We start from the raw sequence: 21,916 nt of genomic DNA on the forward strand, positions 1-21,916 counted from the left end.
TTTTACATGTAAGCAAACATGATCCACACAGTCACTTGTGTAGGTAAATAGAACACAAAGAACCAGGGCTAAGGAATGAAGTTCTAAATGGGAAGAAAGAAAAGGAAAATTCACTGTTTTTATTCTATATAGCTCTGTACTGCTGGGCTTTTTACAAAGTTATGACTCATGGTATTCAACTTTATGCAAAAACAAAAATATACCATTCCATCACTAAGTTAGTCACTAAGGATGTAACTATAGTAAGTTAAAATAGATATTTGTGTTTAATATTCAAACTAAATCTGGAAAGTTAGTTTAAAAAAACTTCTGGATCCAATACCATGAATAGTTCAGTTTATAAGACCAATCACAGAAAATCTATAAATAAATTCAAAGACAGTTCTGCACTTCAAGATGACTGAAAGCCTCCGATTCTTCCCACTGCTCCACACTCAGTCATCAAGACCTCTTCAGTCATGAAATTCAGCTACAGACCTGCTCGTCTCAGGTATCTTATGTTTCATGTTTAAAACAAGTTATTCTACATGGTTAAGACAGAAACATAAATTTGCTTAAGCAATTCATAAAAGAAAAAAGAGATATAAAATAAACAAAACTAACTTGAATCAAATAAATGAAAACTTCACTGAGGGCACTAGCATGCTTGCAAGCGCAGTAAAGATCGCCTGGGAGCGCACACAACAGCTCAGAGGTGGCTCAAGGGGAGACTGCTGTACTGTTTCCTCTTCTGTTCTGCACCACCTCACTACCACTCATGAGAGACTGAGAAATGGACATCACACTTCAACCCTCCCTGAATTCGCACCCCTTTACGAAGTGACTTTGCAGGTCTCTTCATGGCATGATTCATGCTCCTCTCAACTTCGGCTGGCTTTGTAACTTGCTTTGGCCAACACACTACAGGAGATCCCAGCCTACCCTTAAAGAGCTAATCTATGAAAGGATGAAGCCACAGCTCCAACACATGAGATAGCCCAACTACCATCATCAGCAAATCTGAGACGTGGGCTAGTCCAACCACAATCAGAAGTCCAACCACATCTGATCTCCACTGGCTGTATCCCTCTGAAGGGGTCAATGACACTAAAACTGTCAGGCTATATCATGAATAAACTGATAACCTGCAAAAGTTGTTGCCTAAAGCCACTGGGCTTTCAGAGTAAATGACTACTACAGATACCTCACAGACAGCCTGTGCATTACCTTTAGAGGTAGAAGAACAAACATTCTTAAGAGCAAGGTAAAGCAGTGTTGAATAACATTGTTTGCACCAAAATATAATTATCTAATTTTGTGACTGGAGAAATGGCTTAGTGGTTACAGTACTTGCCTGCAACGCCTAAGAACACATGTTCAGATCTCCAGGTCCCACATAGCTAGATGCAGTGCCACGAGCATGCAATGCCACATATGTCCACAAGGGGGTATGTGCCTCTGGAATTCATTCACCATAGCTGAAAGGCCCTTTCCTCTCCTCTCCTCCCCTCCCCTCCCCCCTCCTCTCCACCCATCCTCCCCTCCTCCCCCCTCCCTCCCTCCCTCCCTCCCTCCCTCCCTCCCTCCCTCCCTCTCTCTCTCTCTCTCTCTCTCCCTCTCTCTCCCTCTCTCTCTCTCTCTCTCTCTCTCTCTCTCTCTCTCTCTCTCTCTGTCTCTCTATCAAAAATAAATAATAAGAAAGTTATTTGATTTTTTTGCAGGCATGTATCTTACTTGTGGGGAAGAAAAACAATTAAGTCAGCTCAAGAGGCAACAGAACTACTTCAGCAAACATCATCATTACTGGCCTTAAATAGTTAAAGAGTGGAGGCAGGACTTCAGACTCCACAGTGTGGTTCCAGAATTCACATTCTTTACTCTAGACTATGCTAGAAGAACAAATGGAAGCCTACAGGAAAAAGAAATACCTGATAAACCACCAAACGTTTCCAAACAAAAGTCATAAAAGCTTACAGTAAGATTAGGAAGTTAGTAAGAGGAATGTAAAAAATTAAGCACATAAAAAGGTAAAAGGGAAATATCATTAAGAAGAACAGAGTGGTATACCAAAAAGGAAATGAAATAATGGGTTTCATATTTTGCTGATATGGCCATAACAATGTAAACAAAAACCTTGATATGACCAAAAATTATACTATAACCTAGAAGATATTGGAAGAAGACTGTATGCATGAGGAAAAGATGCATGGTGGAGAGATAAGAGAGATAAGCAATCCTGTTTTTAGGTAGTAAGTGAAAAATAATAAAAAATAAATTTACAGCAGACTACTTATCAGGATCTAAGAAATTGCTGAAAGAGTGGATTGTGGTTTCCTGTGGGATATGAAGCATGGATTTGGAAAGGCTCTACTATTAAGGAACTACTATTTAGTATTATAACACAGCCATGCAACTTCTGGTCAAGTAGCACCAATGCTCTAATCAAGACTATTTATCTTTTAATTAAAATCTCCTATTATGTGAGTAAAATCTCCCACAGACTGAAGCTCAACACAGGTTAAACTTGAAGTGAGATTGAATGGAAGGAAAACGTATTGAATGAAGAGAAGCTCATTAAGAAATGAGTCATTAAAGGCCCAGGCTCAAGCCATCTCAGGCAAATCATCCACAGACAGTGCAGCTCACAGAGAAGATGGGATGGCAGATTTAAGCCCCAAGTGCACCACCTGAGATCACGCAGCTTGGGCTAGATGACCGGAAGGTCCCTCAGAACCCGCACATGAGGTTAGAGTGGTGAGTGTAAAAGAACACAGTCCACAGGGAAAGCCAGAGCTGGGTGGTTTAGAAAAGATAATGAGATAGCCAGGCACTGCAACTCCAAGAGAAAAGCCTTCAGTTTACCTCTAAATCTAAAGTAGTCTTCAACAAGGCTTCCTAATATAAATAATACTAGAATTTAAAACTTATGCAATATGAGTAATATAGATACAGATTATGGGAAAATTCTTTCTAGAGTTGACAGTTAAATTTTAAAATGACTAATATTTAAGCTTCATGAGGAAATCTTTGCCAAGAATCCTTCAAGCACTTTCTTTGAGGAACTACTCAAACAACATTACTTCAGAATTGGGAATGTATCTCTTCCTTAATAATACTGCAGAAGGCAGTTTTCAAAAGCTGAAAACATTGGCAGACATCTGTGAAGTGACAGGGGAGTGGATAAAGTAAACCAGAAACCAGTGCACGGGCCTTAGGTAAACTGCAACACATTCATGTAATACACAGTCACGAAACAGAATGTTCCTTATTCAACAAAGCTGAACATAACTCATATTTTCAGGGTGCTTCCCCCCACAACCACAAAGTACTTCCAAGTCAATCCATTAACAGACGGGTTGCTAAGGCTACTTGCAGAACATTAACTTGGTAAAGAAAGAAGAGACAGGCTACTTTCCTTAGTAGTAACAATTACACATGGGATAATAAGGGTAGCAAAAATGCTTAACAATAGTAATGAACAGTGAACTGCTACTCAGCAATGAAAAAATAACTACTGATGCGGGCAATAACATGAATGGATCACAAAGCAAAAAAGGCAAACACAGAGAATATATGCCATGTGATTCCATCCCTGCAAAGCCCAAAAGCACGCACATCACATCTAATGACAGTCACAAGCAGAGCAGTTTGGAGCCGAGAGAATGGACTGTCAAAGAGAAGAGCTCAGAAGATGCTTCCAGCAGTTATCAAAATATTCTACAGTTTATTTTGTACCGTGGTTACATGGACATATGGGACTGTCAAAAAAAAACCATCAAACTTAGCACAATCACTGTGTATTTTATTGTAAATAAATTACCTCACAATAAAAACATGTGCCTTTAAATGTAACTGTCCAAGAGTGATTTGTCAACTTTCTTGAATTTAAAATAAAATATACCTCAGACAGAATAAATCATTTGAAATTTAAAATTTCCATTACCGCTGGAAAGTAACTAGTCACAGATGTGTTTATAGAATTTAGATTCTGAGTGAAAAGGAAGAGTGGCCAAACATCCCGGTGTGCTGTAGACAGCCCCCCAGTAGGACCAGAAACCACAGCATACTGTACAGAGCTCCTCCTTCACCACCAGAGGCTCTTGATCTAGAAGACCTTCGGGGTCCCTTAACCAATGGAGAATGTGAATGCTTTGATGATAAGGAGCTCCCTCTCTTTTTCCTTCAGTCCACATTCACAGAACATGGCTAAGAAGAGTCCTTTCTGGTTGCTACGATTTCTTACTTCCATATTCAAAACAGAAAATAACCAGATGAAGCCAGGCGTGGTGGCACACACCTTTACTACCAGCACTTGGGAGACAGAGGTAGGAGGATCACCATGAGTTTGAGGCCACCCTGAGATTACATAGTGAATTCCAGGTCAGCCTGGGCTATGATGAGACTCTACCTAGAGGGGAAAAAAATAAAAACAATTCTAATGAGTTAGCTCTAAAATGGCCACTTGACAAAATAAGTATCAGGCCAAACCAATCAATCAGACTAATTTTCTATGAAGAGGAAGGTGAACATCAAACTTAACAAAGTTAAAGGGCTGGGGAGATGATCTGCTCAGTAGATGATCAAACACATGCCACACAGCAGGAAGACCAGAGTTCCAGTCCACAGCACCTATGTAAATGCTGAGTGGGTGGCCCACCTACAGCTATCATCAACCTCTGGCCTCAGCGCATGCATACACGCATGCATGCACACCCCCACACACACGTGAATATGCATTCACATCACGTGCACATGCAAAAAAAGGAAAAAGTTAAAATTCATAAACTATGAAAAGCAAAGTGAAAATTATATTCACAAATATAAAACACAGGAAGCCTTTACCTGCTGCTCTGTAAAGGATTTTGGGTTCAAAAAAGATGCATGGATTTTTATCCTCTATACAAGACAAAAGAAGTCCCTTGGCCTGGAAAGGGCTTCTCGGGATAACCACCTGCAAAAACAGATTTTTTTAAACACAATTTTAGTAAAAATGTATCCCCAGTAAATCCACTAACAAGGGTTGGTACTTAGCTTATCAAGTATAGCTAATTAAAACTAGGCAACCTAGTAGTTATTTTAGTCAAAGTATCTTTTATTATAAAATGTATATACTAGCACCCAGAAAATGTTTATCTTCTACTAGTATTTATACAGTGCCTTTCATAGTCAGATAACTAAAACACTGCTCTTCCCTACAGGACCAAACTTACCTTCCTCAGAAACAGACCCACAATGGACACAGATGGAAACAAGGAACAAAGCTGCACCCACATCTCGGTGGAGAAGTGAGCCAGTGCAATGTCCTGTTACCGCAGAGCAGAGAAAGGTGTGGCTACACCACGCTGGGATGGGCAGGAATGGGCCACAGGAGGGTGAGGGGGGCAATGGCCATAGCCACCAGGGTGCAGATGCACTCCTTGTGATTTGTTCTTCTCCTGCTCACACAGCTTCGTAAGGGAGCTGGGACTCATCTGCCATTTTAGTAACAGAGACTGAGGCATGAGAGAGGCCAAGAATCTTGCCCAAGGTCACAAAACTTGTGAAGTCAGGGGTTCTCACCTGGTCTGACTGATGGTAAACCATATTACTGCAACTCCTAAGCGTGCCTAATTTTTAGTGACTGTAAATCACTGTTAGGTTCAGTATGGCTAACAGTGTGGGGGGGAGGAGAGATGGCTCAATGGTTAGGCACTTGCCTGCAAAGCTTAATGATCTGGGTGTGTTTCCACAATGCCAAGGTACAACCAGATACACAAAGTGGCACATGCATCTGGAGTTTATTTGCAGTGGCTGGAGACCTCGGTGTGTCCATTCTCATTCACTCTTTCTCTCTCTTTCTCTCTCTCTCTCTCTCTCTCTCTGCCTGCTTCCAAATAAATAAATGAAATTTTTTTTTTTTAATATGACTGGAGAGATGGCTTAGCGGTTAAGGTACTTGCCTGAGAAGCCTAAGAATTCATATTCGAATTTCCAGGTCCCATGTAGCCAGATGCACAATGATGCCAGTGTGCAATGTTGCCCACGCGCTACAAGGGGGCGCACATGTCTGGGGCTTGTTCACAGCAGCTGAAGGCCCAGGTGCGCACATTCTCTCCCTCTCTCTCTCAAAATAAATTTAATAAAGCAATTAAAATAAAAACAAGTGTTGCATAGAAAGAATTATTAAAATAAGCCTAAATACATTACAAAGAATCAAGACTCCTTGAAACAAACTATGCTTGGGTTTCAAATTCATTGTTTTTGATGTTGTGTGTGTGTGTGTGTGTGTGTGTGCTTTCTTTGTACTGAGGAGCAAACCCTCACGCTTGCACATGCTGAGCAAGTCATCTACAACTCAGGCACATCCCTCCCCTGGGCTTTGTGACACAGGATTCTGCTCAAGTAACTCAGGTTGGCCTTCTATCTTCAATCTTCCTGCCCCCCAACTCCTGAGGTCTTATGCCTTTGTGATTGAAGGGATTTTATTTAAAAATAAAACAGTATAAATCTCAGTATTTTAATTTCTGCAACATGAGTGTATTAGTTAATAACCATGCTGCACAATGTCTTTATCTTGCATTCCTACTTCTCAGCTTTTATTTCATTTCTTCATGTAGTAAGACTTTTATGGTTTTTTGTTTGTTTGCTTGCTTTTTTGTTTTTGGTTTTTGGTTTTTGAAGGTAGGGTCTTACTCTAGCCCAGACTGACCTGGGATTCACTATGTCGTCTCAGGATAGGCTTAAATTCACAGCAATCCTCCCACCTCTGCCTTCCAAGTGCTGTGATTAATGGTGTGCACCACCACATCCGGCCTCATCTATTTTATTTCAAGTGAAAAAGTAAGAAAGAGAAAAGTAAAAGAATAAGAGATCCATTCCTAAAACCAGTGAGTACTGGTAGAAACATTAAATACAAATCAGCAGTCAGCTCAAACACAAATGAGGGCTGCCTTGAATGTGGCTCTTGTTCCCAATGACCACTTCTAGCTTACATCAAAAAAAGCACACAGTTGGGCTGGAGAGATGGCTTAGCAGTTAAGCGCTTGCCTATGAAGCCTAAGGACCCCCGTTCAAGGCTCAATTCCCCAGGACCCACGTTAGCCAGAAGCACAAGGGGGCGCACACATCTGGAGTTCATTTGCAGTGGCTAGAGGCCCTGGCGCCCGATTCTCTCTCTCCCTCCCTCTGCCTCTTTCTCTCTCTGTCACTCTCAAATAAATAAAGAAAAAAATTTTTTAAAAAAAAGCACACAGCTTCTACTCAACAATGGCAAACTGTACTACTTTGATCCAGCAGTAAAAATAAATAAATAAGAATAAAATATAAACTAACTCATCCTCACAACTGACTTGTGCTGCACAACGAAGCATGTATGTCTTGCTGACCTATCTGTGAGTTTCTATAATGATTCCTTCAAAAACTGTTCTGTGACTAGAAATAAAGAAGATGATAATATAAGGTATCAAAAGACACAATGTCCAAAATATGTTTAATATCAAAGGACCTAGGCTATTGCAGAGACCAGCTACAACAGAAAGATGCTTCCAAGTGAGTTATCTGAGCAAGTTTACCTTATTCTAGCCAGAAAAAGCATCACACCTAGTAAACAGTTAAGTAAACACTGAACTAAGGACACACATGCCAGCCTCTGACTTGCAAGTAAATAACTAAACAATACATACTCCAAGTCAATTGAGCTGAAAACCCCTAATAGAAAGAAACATACACTTTAGGGCTGGAGAGATGGCTCAGTACTTAAAGGCACTTGCTTACAAAGGCTGACAGCCTCGGTACAGTTCCTCGGTACAGCCACATACACAAAATGGCACATGTGTCTGAAGTTTGCTTGTAGTAGCAAGAAGCCCTAGCATATTCACTTCTCATGTCTCCTCCCTCCCCCTCTTGCTGCTTGCAAATAAATAAAAATATTAAAAAGGAAGAAAGACAGGGACAAAGAGAGGGAGGGAGGGAAAGAAAGAAAGAAAACTGAAGAGATGGCTTAGCAGTCAAGGCACTTGCCTGCAAAGACAAAGCACCCAGGTTCGATTCCCCAGTACCCACATAAAGTCAGGTGCACAAGGTGGCACAACCATCTGGAGTTCATTTGCAGTGGCTAAAGACCCTGTTGTGTCCATTCTCTACCCCCCCATTCTCTCTCAAATAAATAAATAAAATATAAAAAGAAAAAGAGCTAAAGAGATGGCTTAGCTGTTAAGGCAATTTTATGCAAAGCCTAAGAACCCATGTTCAACTCTCCAGATCCCACATAAGCCAGACACACAAAGGTGAGGCAAGTGCAAAGTCATACATGTCCACTAGGTGGTGAAAGCATCTGGAGTTCGATTGCAATGGCTGAGGGCCTGGCGTGCCCATTCTCTCTCTCTCCCCCTCCCTCCCTCTCTCTCTCTCTCTCTCTCACTCATTTGCTCTAAAACAACTTTAAATAAAAGAAAAAAAAGAAGGCAGGCTTTGGAAATGGAACAATAACCCAGTGATGTTCCCAGTCATCCTACTTGCAATCTACAGTCAGTTAATGCCAACATCAAGCCAGTGCCGCATGAGCAAGAACATTCTAGAAAGCTGGGCACTGGAAACTTAATTTTAAAAAAGTGCTAATCTTCCTTTCTTAAGTTTTGTCAAATTTACATAATTTTTTTTTTTTTTTTTTGGTTTTTCGAGGTAGGGTCTCACTCTAGCCCAGTCTAACCTTGAATTCACGATGGAGTCTCAGGGTGGCCTCGATCTCACGACAATCCTCCTACCTCTGCCTCCCCAGTGATGGGATTAAAGGTGTACACCACCACACCCGGGGTTAAGTTTACATAAATTTTCAAAGTTCTCTTTGTTTTCCTCTACATACACACATTAGATTTGACCAAAGGGAAAGCATCAAACGAAGGTCATATCAAGTACATAAACGAAGTACCTTGATCCCTGGGCAATGAGCAAAAAAAGCCTCAGGGCTCTGAGAATGATAGAGGGCACCATGCCCAACACAGCCCCACGGGGCCCGGATGGTGAGACTCCCACAGTTGAACAGATCCCCAGAGCGATAGCGGTACTTGGCAGCTTCATTTACAATCTGCAAAGAAGAGGAGAAAAGGGACTTGTTGCAATACCTCCTTTCTTCCCGATCCATTTAGACCTTCCAATGCAGTCCCATTACAAAATAAGAACTTTACAACAGAAACAGGAGGTGATGGAAGAGCGTCGAGGCAGGGCTAGGAGGATGGCATCAGTACCAGACTCTTCCAGGACCGAACAGTACCATGCTCTTTATGGTGAAACATGAGGCACGTACCTGATCAAAAGCAGGGAAAATGTAGTCTGCAAACTGAATTTCTGCGATGGCAGTAGCGCCAGTGACTGCAATGCCAATTCCAAATCCAACAATCCCTTGTTCACACAATGGGGTATTAAACACTCTGTCTTTTCCTTTAAAAAAAAAAGAAGAAGAAGAAGAAAAGAAAGTAAACATAATATGGCAAATTACAGTAAACCAACATGTAGAACATCATCTAAAACTTTAGAAAAGGATGGTGGAATGAAGAAATATAGAACAGGGAGAGTGAAATACACAGTATGGTGAGTAATTCCAATCAGCAACCGAAAACGTAAGTACACTAAATATTCCAACCGCAAGAAACACTGTCACACTGGGAGAAAAGAAAGCAAGACCCACCTTCAAAAATGAAAGGTGAAAGTACACAGTGAAAATCTAACCAATAGAACCTTGACAATGGGACACTAAAAGGATGAGCATCAGGGTGACAAGGCTTGCCAAAGGGAACCCCTCTCCATGGGCATCAGAGACAGCTGGAATTCACATGCCGACTCAGTCTTCATGGGGGTCAGAAAACTGTGTCTGGGAAAGCCAGTAAAAACCAAGAAAACAGATCATTTTCAGAAGAGTACCATAGGTGGATATGGGGATTTGGGGGAATCTGTGCATGAACTGCTGAGCCACTCCACTCACTGAAGCTGTCCCTGAATGGTGCTCTCAACAAAAACCCAACAGATCATAGCCTGGGAAAGCTCAAAGAGCTGAGCGGAAGCTCCCTCGAAGCTTGGGCTTTCCATTCAAACCAAAGTACTACTTTATTAACACACCAGTCAAGTCAAACTTAAAATGGCATCTCCTAGTCTGAAGAGAAGCCTTAGCAGATAAGGCACTTGCCTGAGAAGCCTCAGGACCCAGGTTCAGTTCCCTAGTACCCACGTAAGCCAGATGCACAAGGTGGCACATGAGTCTGGAGTTCATTTGCAGTGGCTAGAGGCCCTAGCATACCCATATTCTCCCTCCTACCCTCCGTGTCTCCCTCTCTCTCCCTCCTTCCCTCCCTCCTTCCCTCTCTCTCTCTCTCTCTCTCTCTCTCTCTCTCTCTGTCTCCCTCCTCCCTCCCTCCCTCTCTCTCTCTCATCAATAAAGATAAATAAAATTTTATCTCTTCTCAGCAAGTATCAGCATCCCATGACAAATTCCCATTTAAGGGACCTGAGTGGACTTCTGAGAACACCTATGGTCTGATCAGGTAACCCCCCATTCTGTGACAGACCTGTTGCTCCAGGGATATGAGTTCATCCAGATACGCAGAATTTACTTTAGCTCAAATGTTCCCTTTGAATAGGAGCCACAAATAGGGCAGGTGTTGGGGCGTGCCAACTAGAAACAGCCTATCCTTTGCGAATCTAAACGCAGCTGCAGAAACATAAACTGTGACATACTCATCATGGTCTGTGACTGTCTTTGGAGAGTGATCTCTATTCCTCATCAGTGCCCTACTTGACTACAGGCACCTTGAGAACTTTTGAAAATCTATGATTCTCCTGAGCTATAATCATTTGGTGGTGAAATGGAATATGACTTCCTAGCTGCTTCCTCTGCAGGACTTCACATCCCTGCAAGACTGAATGAACATGGGTCGCACTCGGATTCTGTGCTTCTTCAGGTCCTCAGCGAACAGGTATTTGTCAGGTAAGAAAGTACAGCTTTAGGGCCACCAGAAGGCAGAAAAGTTAAATTTCTCAGAACTCCTTTACTGAAGGATATGGTTTAACAATCTTGAATTTTAAAAGGACAGCAGTGAGAAGAAGCAAGCTGAGAAGGAAAAACAAAATGAGGAGCTGGGAGGGAAATGAGAAGGTGCCATCCCAGCACCCAGGGAAGAAGGTGTTCCCAAGAGGAGAGAGATCCTCCCCTGCTACCAGGCTGTGAGATGAGGGCTGAGGACCTCATCACCCATGGCCTTGTCATGATGGTTTCTACACCACAGGGGTGGACGGGGAAAACAAAAGCTTAACTTCAGTGACTTCAACCAAGAATGGGGAAAGGAAACAGCAGGACAGTGAGTGGTGACAAGCATGTGGAGAAGTTTGCTCTAAAGGAAAAGTTTTAAAATGAACAGGAAGGAATTCAAAGAGATCACAGGAGATTTTTAAGATGGAAGAAATAAAATATTTTCAGGCTGAAGGAAATGACCAGAAGGGGAAGTGGCTGATCTGTAGAAATGTAATGAAAGGGAGATAATGAATAAAGACTGGGAAGAAGTCTTTGAACAGGTGGCGGGAGGAGTCTAGTGTGAAGAGGAGAAACACAGCCTTGGCATCGCCAAGAGCCAGGAGGAAAAGGAGCGCCTGGGCACTGTGGTCAGCACCTGGAAGCACTCACCCGAGATGTTCATTAATGCCATCTAGTCAGCGTTTCCACAAAATCCAAAACTAGATGGTTTTTCCTTTTCTGTGGTACTGAGGATCAAACCTGGGGCATCGCATGTTCCAACAAGTGCTTCCCAACCAGCGACACCTCTAATGCACAAAATAGATCTTTAGTGAAGATTAAGATGGAGGAGGCAGTTTTGAGAAAATTACTATGAAATAGTTACTGGAGAAAACAGAAGATTGAGTGCAGCAGACATGCCTGGATTGTAGGAAGTAGGATACAGTTGGCCTGGAGGTTACCAGCCTTGAACTTAAGGTTACACCAGCTGGCATACTGACACGTGTTCACCTGAAGCCTTCAGCTCGAGGACATGAGGATAGAGACAAGACAGATTTAACTAGACTTTAGTTTTGGGTAGAATTTATGATGGGTAGAACAGCAAGGTCATAAGAGAAGACAGAAACAACAGGGCGGTGAAATTCATGGCTTTTAAGACCCAAGGAGGTCGACAGATTGCTGGAGTAGAGGTGTGAGAGGCAGGGAGCGGAGGAAGTCAAAGCTAGGTCAAGAGTTGGGATGCATTAAATGGATTATAAAGATATTGTTGCTATTGGTAACCACAAGAACACAGCTGTAGGAATAAGTACGATGAAAAGCAAGATGACAAGAAGAACAAGAAACTTAACAAGAGGGCCAGGTGTGGTGGTGAATGCCTTTAGTCTCAGCACTCCGGAAGGCAGATGTAGGAGGATCACATTGAGTTTGAGGCCAGCTGAGACCACGTAGTGAATTCCAGGGCACTTGGGCTAGACCAAGACCCTACGTAATAAAAGATATAAATAAAAAAAGAAACTGAAAGGACAAAATTTTGAGGAGATACTGATGGAGTCATGGAGTCTGCCCAGAGAAGACTAGCCAGGCTTAGCTGATGACAGGAAGGACCAGCAGTACCTGATTCATTTACCTGGCAGACTGAATCTATTTCATGTGTTGGTTTGAAAGGATTAACTAGGTAAATAGAGCTGCACTTGCCTTCATTTAGAACTACTGTAAGCCGGGCATGATGGCACACGCGTTTAATCCCAGCACTCAGAAAGACCGCTGTGAGTTCAAGGCCACCCTGAGACCACATAGTGAATTCCAGGTCAGCCTGAGCTACAGTAAGACCTTACCTCAAAAAAACAAAATCAAAAGAAAAGAAAAGAAAGAAATACTATAAGTCTTCCCTACTTTTTGAAGTGACTGAACCTAGCTTTTTGAAATATGGAATCAAATTTCCCAAGTTAAGTACTCTCAGGGAGTATGTAGGTGAAAATACAATAATCTCACATGCATACACTGCTTCCAGTTCAGCTGGTAGGAAAGCTGTCTGTCCCTGGAATACAGGATGGTTTGAAACACTCATAAAGTGATGACGAAGACATTGGGATTAGTTGTATTTCCTACCTTTCCAAGTCACAGCAAGTTTCTGAGGCTAAAGAAAGAGACCATATCACAGCCCTACGCACAAGGCTGCAAAAGTGTAACTAGCAAGGTGCTGAGGTCTTTGACTTCAGATGAAGAACAATCACATCTCTGAAACGGTTCTCCAACTCCCACCAGCTTCAATGAGATCAGAAAAAGGGGGGGGGGAATACTACCTGAATTACTTCTTCCTCAGCCATTAATAAACCTTACATTAAATCAACACCTTGGGAGCTGGGATGGGGTGACTAGGTCGTAGGGCATCTGCCTAGCAAGTATGAGCCCCAGATTTAAAAAATAAAACTATAGGGAAAAAAGAAATCAAAATTTTAGCTAAACTTATTGCTATAGAAAACTAGAATAAAAGAAGAAATGCTCATGGTATATGCCATTTCCTTATATTTGGTATGGCTGCTTAAATTTTAGGATGTATCTTTGTGTAACTCCATATATGGTCTCCCTAGTCAATGGACATGCTACAGAATTCCAGCTATCCGACTGCTGAAATATTTGTCATATCAACCTCTCATGAAGAGAAATCAAGCACGAGGTTATACACCTTCTAATACTGTTTTTTTGTACAGGATACATGGTTAAAATGTTCTGTATCACTGGCAACGTACTGTCTAATACAGATACTCTCCACTACAGAATGCCAAACATAAATGTAAAGCCAGCAGTCAAATTCTCTTGCCAAAGAAGTCGAGACAGTTAAGTCAGAGAGTAGCAGCTGCCAACCCTTTCCTTCCCCACCCTGCAGTCACACTGTAGATCAGAAGCAGAGGGCAGGGAGCAGAGGGATGAGGAATACCTCAGTCTACACATGTTCCAGAGGCCATCCCTAACGTCAAGAGTTCACTTGGGGGGAAACACCCTATATAAATTATTGAACCCACCTGAGATAGAATTAAGTTCTTTTTCCCATAAAATTTCTGAAAAAGTAGGTCTAAAACTGTTCATCTCAAGGCAATTTTTATTTCCTCAGGACCCACATATGATTAGGTCAGAATATCTTTTAAAAAAACTGACCAACTCAATCAGAGAAAGCATTTGAGTTCCAGATTACCTGAGGAGAAAAATAAATAAGGAAATAAACAAATTGTCACTAATGTACAAAATAAATCAAGGAACAAAAAGTCATTACAGATACAATTTTATTCACAAAAAAAGAAATAATGTATTTTTATAATTTTTGTCACGGGCTTTCTGCAGTGTGTTATGATTTTATACCATTTCTTACACTTGCTGCCAAAACCTTTGATAACAATGAAAAGCATTTGTTTTAGAGCTGACTGAGGCCAAAATACAAAACAAGCCCAGAAGATCATTCTACTTCCTAAAATAAAAATAATAAACAAAATTTTAAAAAACAGAAAGCAAGCAGTCCATTCTTTAAACAAACCAGACAATACTCAACAATAAATATGAATAAAGAATAAAACATATTTTTAATTCTAAAATAAGATGACCATACAATTTATCTTCTAAGATGGAATACTCTTTAGAGTATTAGGTATTATTAAAAATAAATAGATGTTAATTATCATCAAGTATTTACAGACCAAAAAAAACTGTTCTGTGTAACCAGGACTTCCAGTCATCTTGTTAGAGTTAAGTAATTTTAACATCTGGGTGGAAAACTAATTAAAGAAAAATAAAGTGTGGCCTTTGTGTAATTCTAGTCTAACATATATCCACCTCCTACATAACACTCCTGTTAGTCCATTCTAGGACATAAAGAAAGTTGAATAAACAATGGGCCATGAAGAGTGTCACTGTCCACTGACTCAGGCACACACAAAGATGCACACAGCCGATATCACCTCCCTTGGGGATGCTGCCCCAGCCTGATGCTCGGTTTGTCAAGCATGCTGCTCACGACAGGCATCATTAGCCCCTTCCTTCAGGGACAGCCTCAGCAATGACCCACACAGTCCAAGGTCATGTTTGGCAGCCCACATGTGATGGCTGGTTAATCAGCATGAAAATACAAAGGCCTGGTTATTGTAGTCCAACTATGCTCAACCCAGAAAAGTCACTGCCACACAGATCCTGGTCTTGCATCATGCCTGCGCATCTCCCACTCCCTGGCTCTGCTTGCAGTTGGGGGCAGCTCTGTTTTTGTAGTCCCAGAACATGCCAGGTTTCTGGATTCCAGACTCAGGGAGTTTATTTATATTGATATTATTTTTTTCAACAAACTCTTCAAATCAGAAACTCTAGGAAGTCATAGGCAGAAAAAAACTGTGAACCTGGTCCTTTTGATTCTACCTCTCTTATTCCAAACACTCAGACAAGAGACTTGAGGCACCACAATGGGTGAGAGGAAAACTAAACAAGATGAAAGTCATTTGGAGCAAAAGAATGTACTTAGAAAATATATACTGAAGGCTGCTCACCACAAAAGTCCCTTTGTGATTGATGAAATGAGTCTAAAATTTTGGATGTATGTGCAACCGTGCCCATGTCCAGCAAAGCCCACATCAATTCCAAGAGGTCAGCTCATGACTGGATGCAAAACCACTGACAACAACAGACCGTGTTCCTCACCTCTGGAGATCCAAAAGAGCCCCCAGCACAAGGTCTGAAACTTACAGTCATTTATGATATTACCTATGTGAACAGACTTAAATGATCTAGTACTTGGGCTAAAAATATTTTTGTCTACGGCCATCACAAAACAGTAATGCCCAGCTGAGTACTCAGATGCAGGAAGATGATGGCAAGGCAGACTAAAGCTGAGCTGAATTAAAACATATCTAAGAAAGCCAAGTACTAAGTACATATGGGGGCTGGAGAGATGGCCTGCACAGCCTAAGGACTCAATTTCAATTCCCCAATTCTCACATAAGCCAGATGCACAAGGTGGAACAGGCAACTGGAGTTTACAGCAGCCCATTCTCTATTGACCTCCCTTCCCCCTCTCATAAATACATACATACATACATACATACACACACACACACACACACGGGATGTTTCATTTCAACCAAGGGCAATGGAGACCACAGACTCCCCAGGAAAACCAAAGAGCACTGTACCTAGCTCACTGGTACAAATAATAGAACCTTGTCTTTAACATATAACTTTTTAAAATATTCATTCAGTGGATGAATCAATGCAAAAACAAATGGCCAAAATAATAATTAAGACAGAAATGATGGTCAAAATAAGAAAAACAAACTAATAATAAGGTTATGTTATCACACTTTGAAAATTCAATTTCCCACACACATAATTAATGAATTACTTCATGAGTACATCAGGAAGCCTACATGTTAGATAAATTATTTTTTCAATGACAAAAAAGAAAAAAATAGTCATCTAATTTAAAGTACCACATTGCAACTGAAATAGGGAATATGTAATTGATTGTAGCCATCATGACTATGATACAATGTCTGAGATCACATCATAATATCCAGCATCAATGAGCAGTATCTACTGCTTGCCCAAACCAAGTACTAGAGATGGACATGTTTTAGAGGTAAACTAAAAGAATGTTCCTATACTCCTAATGTCAAACTAAGTCAGTCAGTTTTACTCCACTGTTTGAATGCATATGAAATTAAACTTGGTATTTATTGTTCTAATTAAAAACACAAAACAAGGGCTGGAGAGATGGCTTAGTGGTTAAGGTACTTGCCTGCAAAGCCTATGGACCAGGTTCAATTCTCTGGGTCCCACGTACGCCAGATGCACAAGGTGGAACATGCATCTGGAGTTCATTTGCAGTGGCTGCAGGCCCTGGTATGCCCATTCTCTCTCTCTCTCTCTCTCTCTCTCTTTCTCTCTCTGTCTCTAATAAATAAATAAAGATAAATTTAAAACTTAAAAACATAAAAAATTGTCTTTATAAAAGCAAAACTAACTTTATAACCAATTAAATTCCAAGGAACAGCAACAAATACAAAGCAACAAACAATGGATTCTTTCAGAAGGGAGAGCAGTAGTGTAGCTTCAGCCTGATTCTACAGTTGAGCTCTGTGGTGTCTTGGTTTTTAATTTATTTATTTAATCTATAATAACACTAAGGAAAAATGCCTTTTATTCAAATGTACTGTGCAAAGTATTATCACTTCTTGGCTTCCTCAACCACTTAAGGATAGTCAGATCTCATATCAAACAAATCTACCAGTCAGAATTCCGTCAACATTAATAAGAAAGTCATTTGAAGCTACTGTTGGCGTCACAACCATATGAAATTTGCATTAAAGGTTTGTTCAGTAACTGCTGCAATCAGGTCTTGGATATTCGTCATTGTGTGCTGTGAGCTGCTTCAGGTAAGCTATATTGTAAGAAAACCAAGTACATATGACCTACCTGTCACTAACTTGGACACATTATCTCTAGAAGTCAGTTCTACGGGGATTGTAGGATTCTATCAGTGAACACTTCTCCATGACAAGCTTGCACACAATCTCAACACCAATGTCACCACGTAGTACCATTCACTTATGTGGCTGATGAACAATGTGGCCAATAAGTGATGATTGTTTTCTTAGGATTGTCACTGACATTTAAAACCTCACAGGAAGCATGAAATCTCACAAGATCTACTCACAGATAACAAAGTTAGTGTGGTGGTTTGATTCAGGTGTCCCCCATAAACTTAGGTGTTCTGAATGCTAGGTTCCCAGCTGATGGAGATGTGGGGATTAATATCTACTTGAGGGAGTGTATTATTGGGGGCGGGCTTATGGGTGTCATAGCCAGTTTCCCCATGCCGGTGTTTGGTACACTCTCCTGTTGCTATTGTCTACCTTATGTTGGCCAGGGATTGATGTCCACCCTCTGCTCATGTCGTTGTTTTCTCTGCCATCGTGGAGCTGCCCCCTCCAGCCTGTAAGCCAAAATAAACCTCTTTTTTCCCACAGCTGCTCTTGGTTGGATGATTTCTACCAGCAATGCGAACCTGACTCCAACAGTTAAGTTTACACTAGTTGCTTAAAATTTTCCAAACAAAATAACTGACTCTACTATTCAATGTAAGAAGAATTCCCTTCTAAGAATAAATTGCAAGGACTAGGGATACAGCTCCATGATACTGAACTTGACCAGCATGCTTAAGGCCCTGGGTTTATTACTGGGCACTAAAAAAAAAAAAAAAGTTAGGACCCATGACGGGCATCACAACTGTTTGAAATATTTGTTTGAGTAACTATCCCTCTAAAAGAAAGAACTCAAGGGATGGAGAGATGGCTCAGCAGTTAAGATACTTGCTTGCAAAGCCTGCTGGTCCAGATTTGATGCCCCAGTGCAATGTGGTGCACGTGTCTGTTTGTTTGCAGCTGCAAGTGGCCCTGGTGTACCCATTCTCTTTCCCTCTCCCTCCTCCTCCCATTCTCTCTTCCTTCCTTCCTTCCTCTCCCTCGCCCTCTATATCTTTCTTTCTCTTTCTTTGTCTCAAATAAATAAAATACTTTTTATAAAATTATTTGTAAGTACTCAAAAAATTATGATAATAAATTAATTAAATAGGTACCAAATTTGAATGATTTGCCAGGAAGAAATGAAGTTATTAGGAGCAAAATAATCTTTCATTTGAAGAAATTTCTAAATTACAGAGAATATAGGGCCATTCCTTAACATATCTACTGAGGGGGTACTGAAATTTAAGGTTATACTTACAAGAATTCCTCAAGGGTAAAATGTCTTCTTTATTCACAAAAGAGAAACCAAGTAGATAAACAAAGAAATAATTAAGTGATCTACATGTTTGGATATGAAAAAAGTAGTGAAGAGAAAAGTTTCTTACAGAATTACAAAATCCTACCACTGCTGAAAACTGTCCCCCAGCCCCTGGTTCTTCAAGAAGGGAAGTGAGACTTTATAAAATTGTTTACCCAGAGTCCACATCCAGTACTCAGCACTGTGGTACCCTGGTCAGTGCCTGTTCCCCTCAACTAAAAGAAATGTCCTCTAAATTGCCTACTGTAACTACTCAACTCATAAATGATAAAATATATCAAATTAGACATTAACTATCTACCCACAGCACAGATACGGGATAGTTTTAAACATGAAATCCAAATATAATGTCTCTATGAGCAATGTCCTACAACTTTCAGATGTTTCTTCAAAAAAGCAGACAAAAATTAGTTTAAACTTTCACAGTATGTGACCTAGTTACCAACAATGAAACAAAATTAAAAGTCTCTTTAAAAGCAAAATGATTTTTTTTTAATGGTCAAGAAAACCCTTCATTAAGAGCATGTTTTAAACAACCTTAAAAAATAAAATAAAAAGCTTGCTTTGAAATTTCATCCAATACTTTACTATGCCATACAGCAGTGCTGTTCCTCTGTGGAAATGCTAACAGGTATGGTATAGATATATGCTCTTTTAAGGGCGGGATAAAACTTCAAACTTTGTGTTTGGAACTAAGATATCACTGGTAGTGAAGTGCCAGCATGTTTTTACATAACCCACTTCTATAGGACAAAGGCGGATGGGCTGGACATGATAATAACACACCTGGAATACAGGCTGGGGAAAGACAATAAGGAGAGTTCAAGGGCAAGGCCACCCTGGGATACATATGTAGACCTTGTCTCTTGTTTCAAAAAAAAAAAAAAAAAAAAAAAAAAGAGGTAGGGGGCCAGGCATGGTGGCGCCCATGCCTTTAATCCTAGCACTTGCTCAAGAGGCAAAGGTAGGAGGATCACCTTGAGTTCAAGGCTACCCTGAGACTACAGAGTGAACTCCAGGTCAGCCTGAGCTAGAGTGAGACCCTATGCGGGGGGGGGGGGGGGGGGGGGGGGGGCAGAAGGTAGGGGAATAAACAGATCCTTGTGGTACAGGTAGGTAACCCCAGCTACCTGGTCCAATGACTATCTGAGTTACAGAGCCACTTCAAGGCCAGCCTAGGCAACTTAATGGGACCCTGTATCAAAATGCAAAATAGAAAAAGGTTGGGAATATAGCTCAATGGTACAGTAGTTGCCTAGCATGTGAGAGGCCTTAGGTTCAATCCTCAAGACCAGAGTAAAAGGGGAGAGGGAAGGAAACAAAATGACCTAACAGAAACTTTGGGGAAAGTTCTCAAATCAGTTCAGGTTTAAATTCCCAGCTATGTCAATTTTACAATTCAACAAAGGATTTTAATAATATACTTATCAAAGAAATTTTTCTTATAGTCAATATTTTCTGCTTGCTAAATTGCATTAAAGATTTCTTTTACTTTTTAATAAATTCCAAAAAAGAACTCTTAAAAAGTAAATAAAAAATTATTTGGGTACATGAGATCTTCATTTGTTTACCAAAAATTTCAATTGTTCTTTGCAATTACCCAATTAGAATCTACTAGAAGCACAGAGCTGGAGCGAGGGCTTAGTGGTTAAGGGGTTTGCCTGAGAAGGCGAAGAACATTTATTCACATCTCCAGGTCCCACGCATAGCCAGATGCAGAAGTGACATAAGTGTGCAATGTTACAGTCTGGAGTTCATCCACAGTGGCTTAAAGGTCCTGGCATGCCCATTCTCTCTCTCTTTCTCTTTCTTTCTCTCTCTCTTTCTCTTCCCCTCACCTCTCCCCCTTCCTCCCTCCCTCCCTCCCTCTCTCTCCTCTCTGTCTCTCAAAAATAAAATATGGAACATTGGAATAAAATTACTTTAAGATGTACAAAGACCTCAGTTTGTCCCAAATTAGGTATGTCTCAGGAATGAGTTGTGTGCCAGGAGAGGGAACATAACAAGCAAGTAAGGCCACTCAACTTGCAAGCACAATTTCCTAATCTTCTCAGATACTGCCAGGGATAAGACCAAACTCTCCCGTATCACCTGTGGTCTCCAGCAAAGGATCGGATTCTGACCTAGTAAAGCCATAACTTTTCAAGTAAAAAGACTGAATTTAATCTCCAGAAACCACATTTTAAAAGCCAGCCATGGATTAAGGGAAGACATTTAGAACATAAAATCAGTTGAGTACAGCAGTTAAGAGTGGAGGCTCTGCAGATGCCTGGACATAAACATGACTCTATCAACTTCCTCATGAGGTAATCTTGGATCATGCTTCAGTTTTCTCAACTATAAATTAGAATAAAGAGTTGACCCAGCCTGGGGTGGGGGTGCACACCTTTAATCCCAGCAAGAGGCAAAGTTGGAAGGATCATTGTGAGTTCGAGGCCAGCCTGAGACTACACAGTGAATTCCAGGTCAGCCTGGGCTAGAGCAAAACACTACCTCAAAATAAATAAATAGGGCTGGAGAGATGGCTTAGCAGTTAAGGTATTCGCCTGCAAAGCCAAAGGACCCTGGTTCAATTCCCCAGGACCCACGTGAACTAGATACACAAGGGGGCACATGTGTCTGGAGTTCATTTGCAGTGGCTTCCCATTCTCATTCTCTCTCTTTCTCTATCTCTTTCTCTGTCAAATAAATAAATGAAATATGTATTTTTTTAATTAACCTGTTAATCACAGATTACCTAAAGGTAAGACAGGGCATGCACAAGTGCTCTGCAAATCATAAGCCACTATAAGGATGCAAGTTGTGACTCTCATGATAATGGCAAGGAAAATAAACAGGAGAAAATGTGGGAAACAATATTGTATCAGGAGAGTTTCGTAGTTCTCAGTTGACAGTCACGTGGAATGATGAAAACTGATGCCTGACACTGAGAGAAGTCCACTCAGCAATGCCTGCCCCCAACTTCAGTCCAGACCACCAAGATAACTGTGGCACCTGAGTCACTCCACAGCAAACACCCTCTCCACTAGAGGTGAAGGGTAAGGTCAGGAAGCAGCTAAGACGTGACAGCAGAGCAGAGGTGACAATCCTGTGGCTTGAACCTGAAGTGCTGCCCAAGTACCATGAGTGGAAGGTTTGGATGCC

General features: G+C 41.0%; 1 protein-coding gene across 1 annotated transcript in view; it reads right to left on the reverse strand.

Moving 5' to 3' along the window:
• Nucleotides 1–21,916, reverse strand: part of Bckdhb (branched chain keto acid dehydrogenase E1 subunit beta) — a 196,078-nt gene that overhangs the window by 126,541 nt on the left and 47,621 nt on the right. Inside the window, exons 4-6 of the mRNA XM_045160364.1 lie at nucleotides 9,260–9,393; nucleotides 8,885–9,040; nucleotides 4,822–4,930 (exon numbers count right to left, since the gene is read on the reverse strand). Of these exons, the coding sequence (XP_045016299.1) occupies nucleotides 4,822–4,930; nucleotides 8,885–9,040; nucleotides 9,260–9,393 (399 nt within the window). The remainder of the gene's footprint in view (nucleotides 1–4,821; nucleotides 4,931–8,884; nucleotides 9,041–9,259; nucleotides 9,394–21,916) is intronic.

This window comes from Jaculus jaculus, chromosome 10 (genome assembly GCF_020740685.1).
Source record: "Jaculus jaculus isolate mJacJac1 chromosome 10, mJacJac1.mat.Y.cur, whole genome shotgun sequence".
Classification (NCBI taxonomy): Eukaryota; Metazoa; Chordata; class Mammalia; order Rodentia; family Dipodidae; genus Jaculus; species Jaculus jaculus.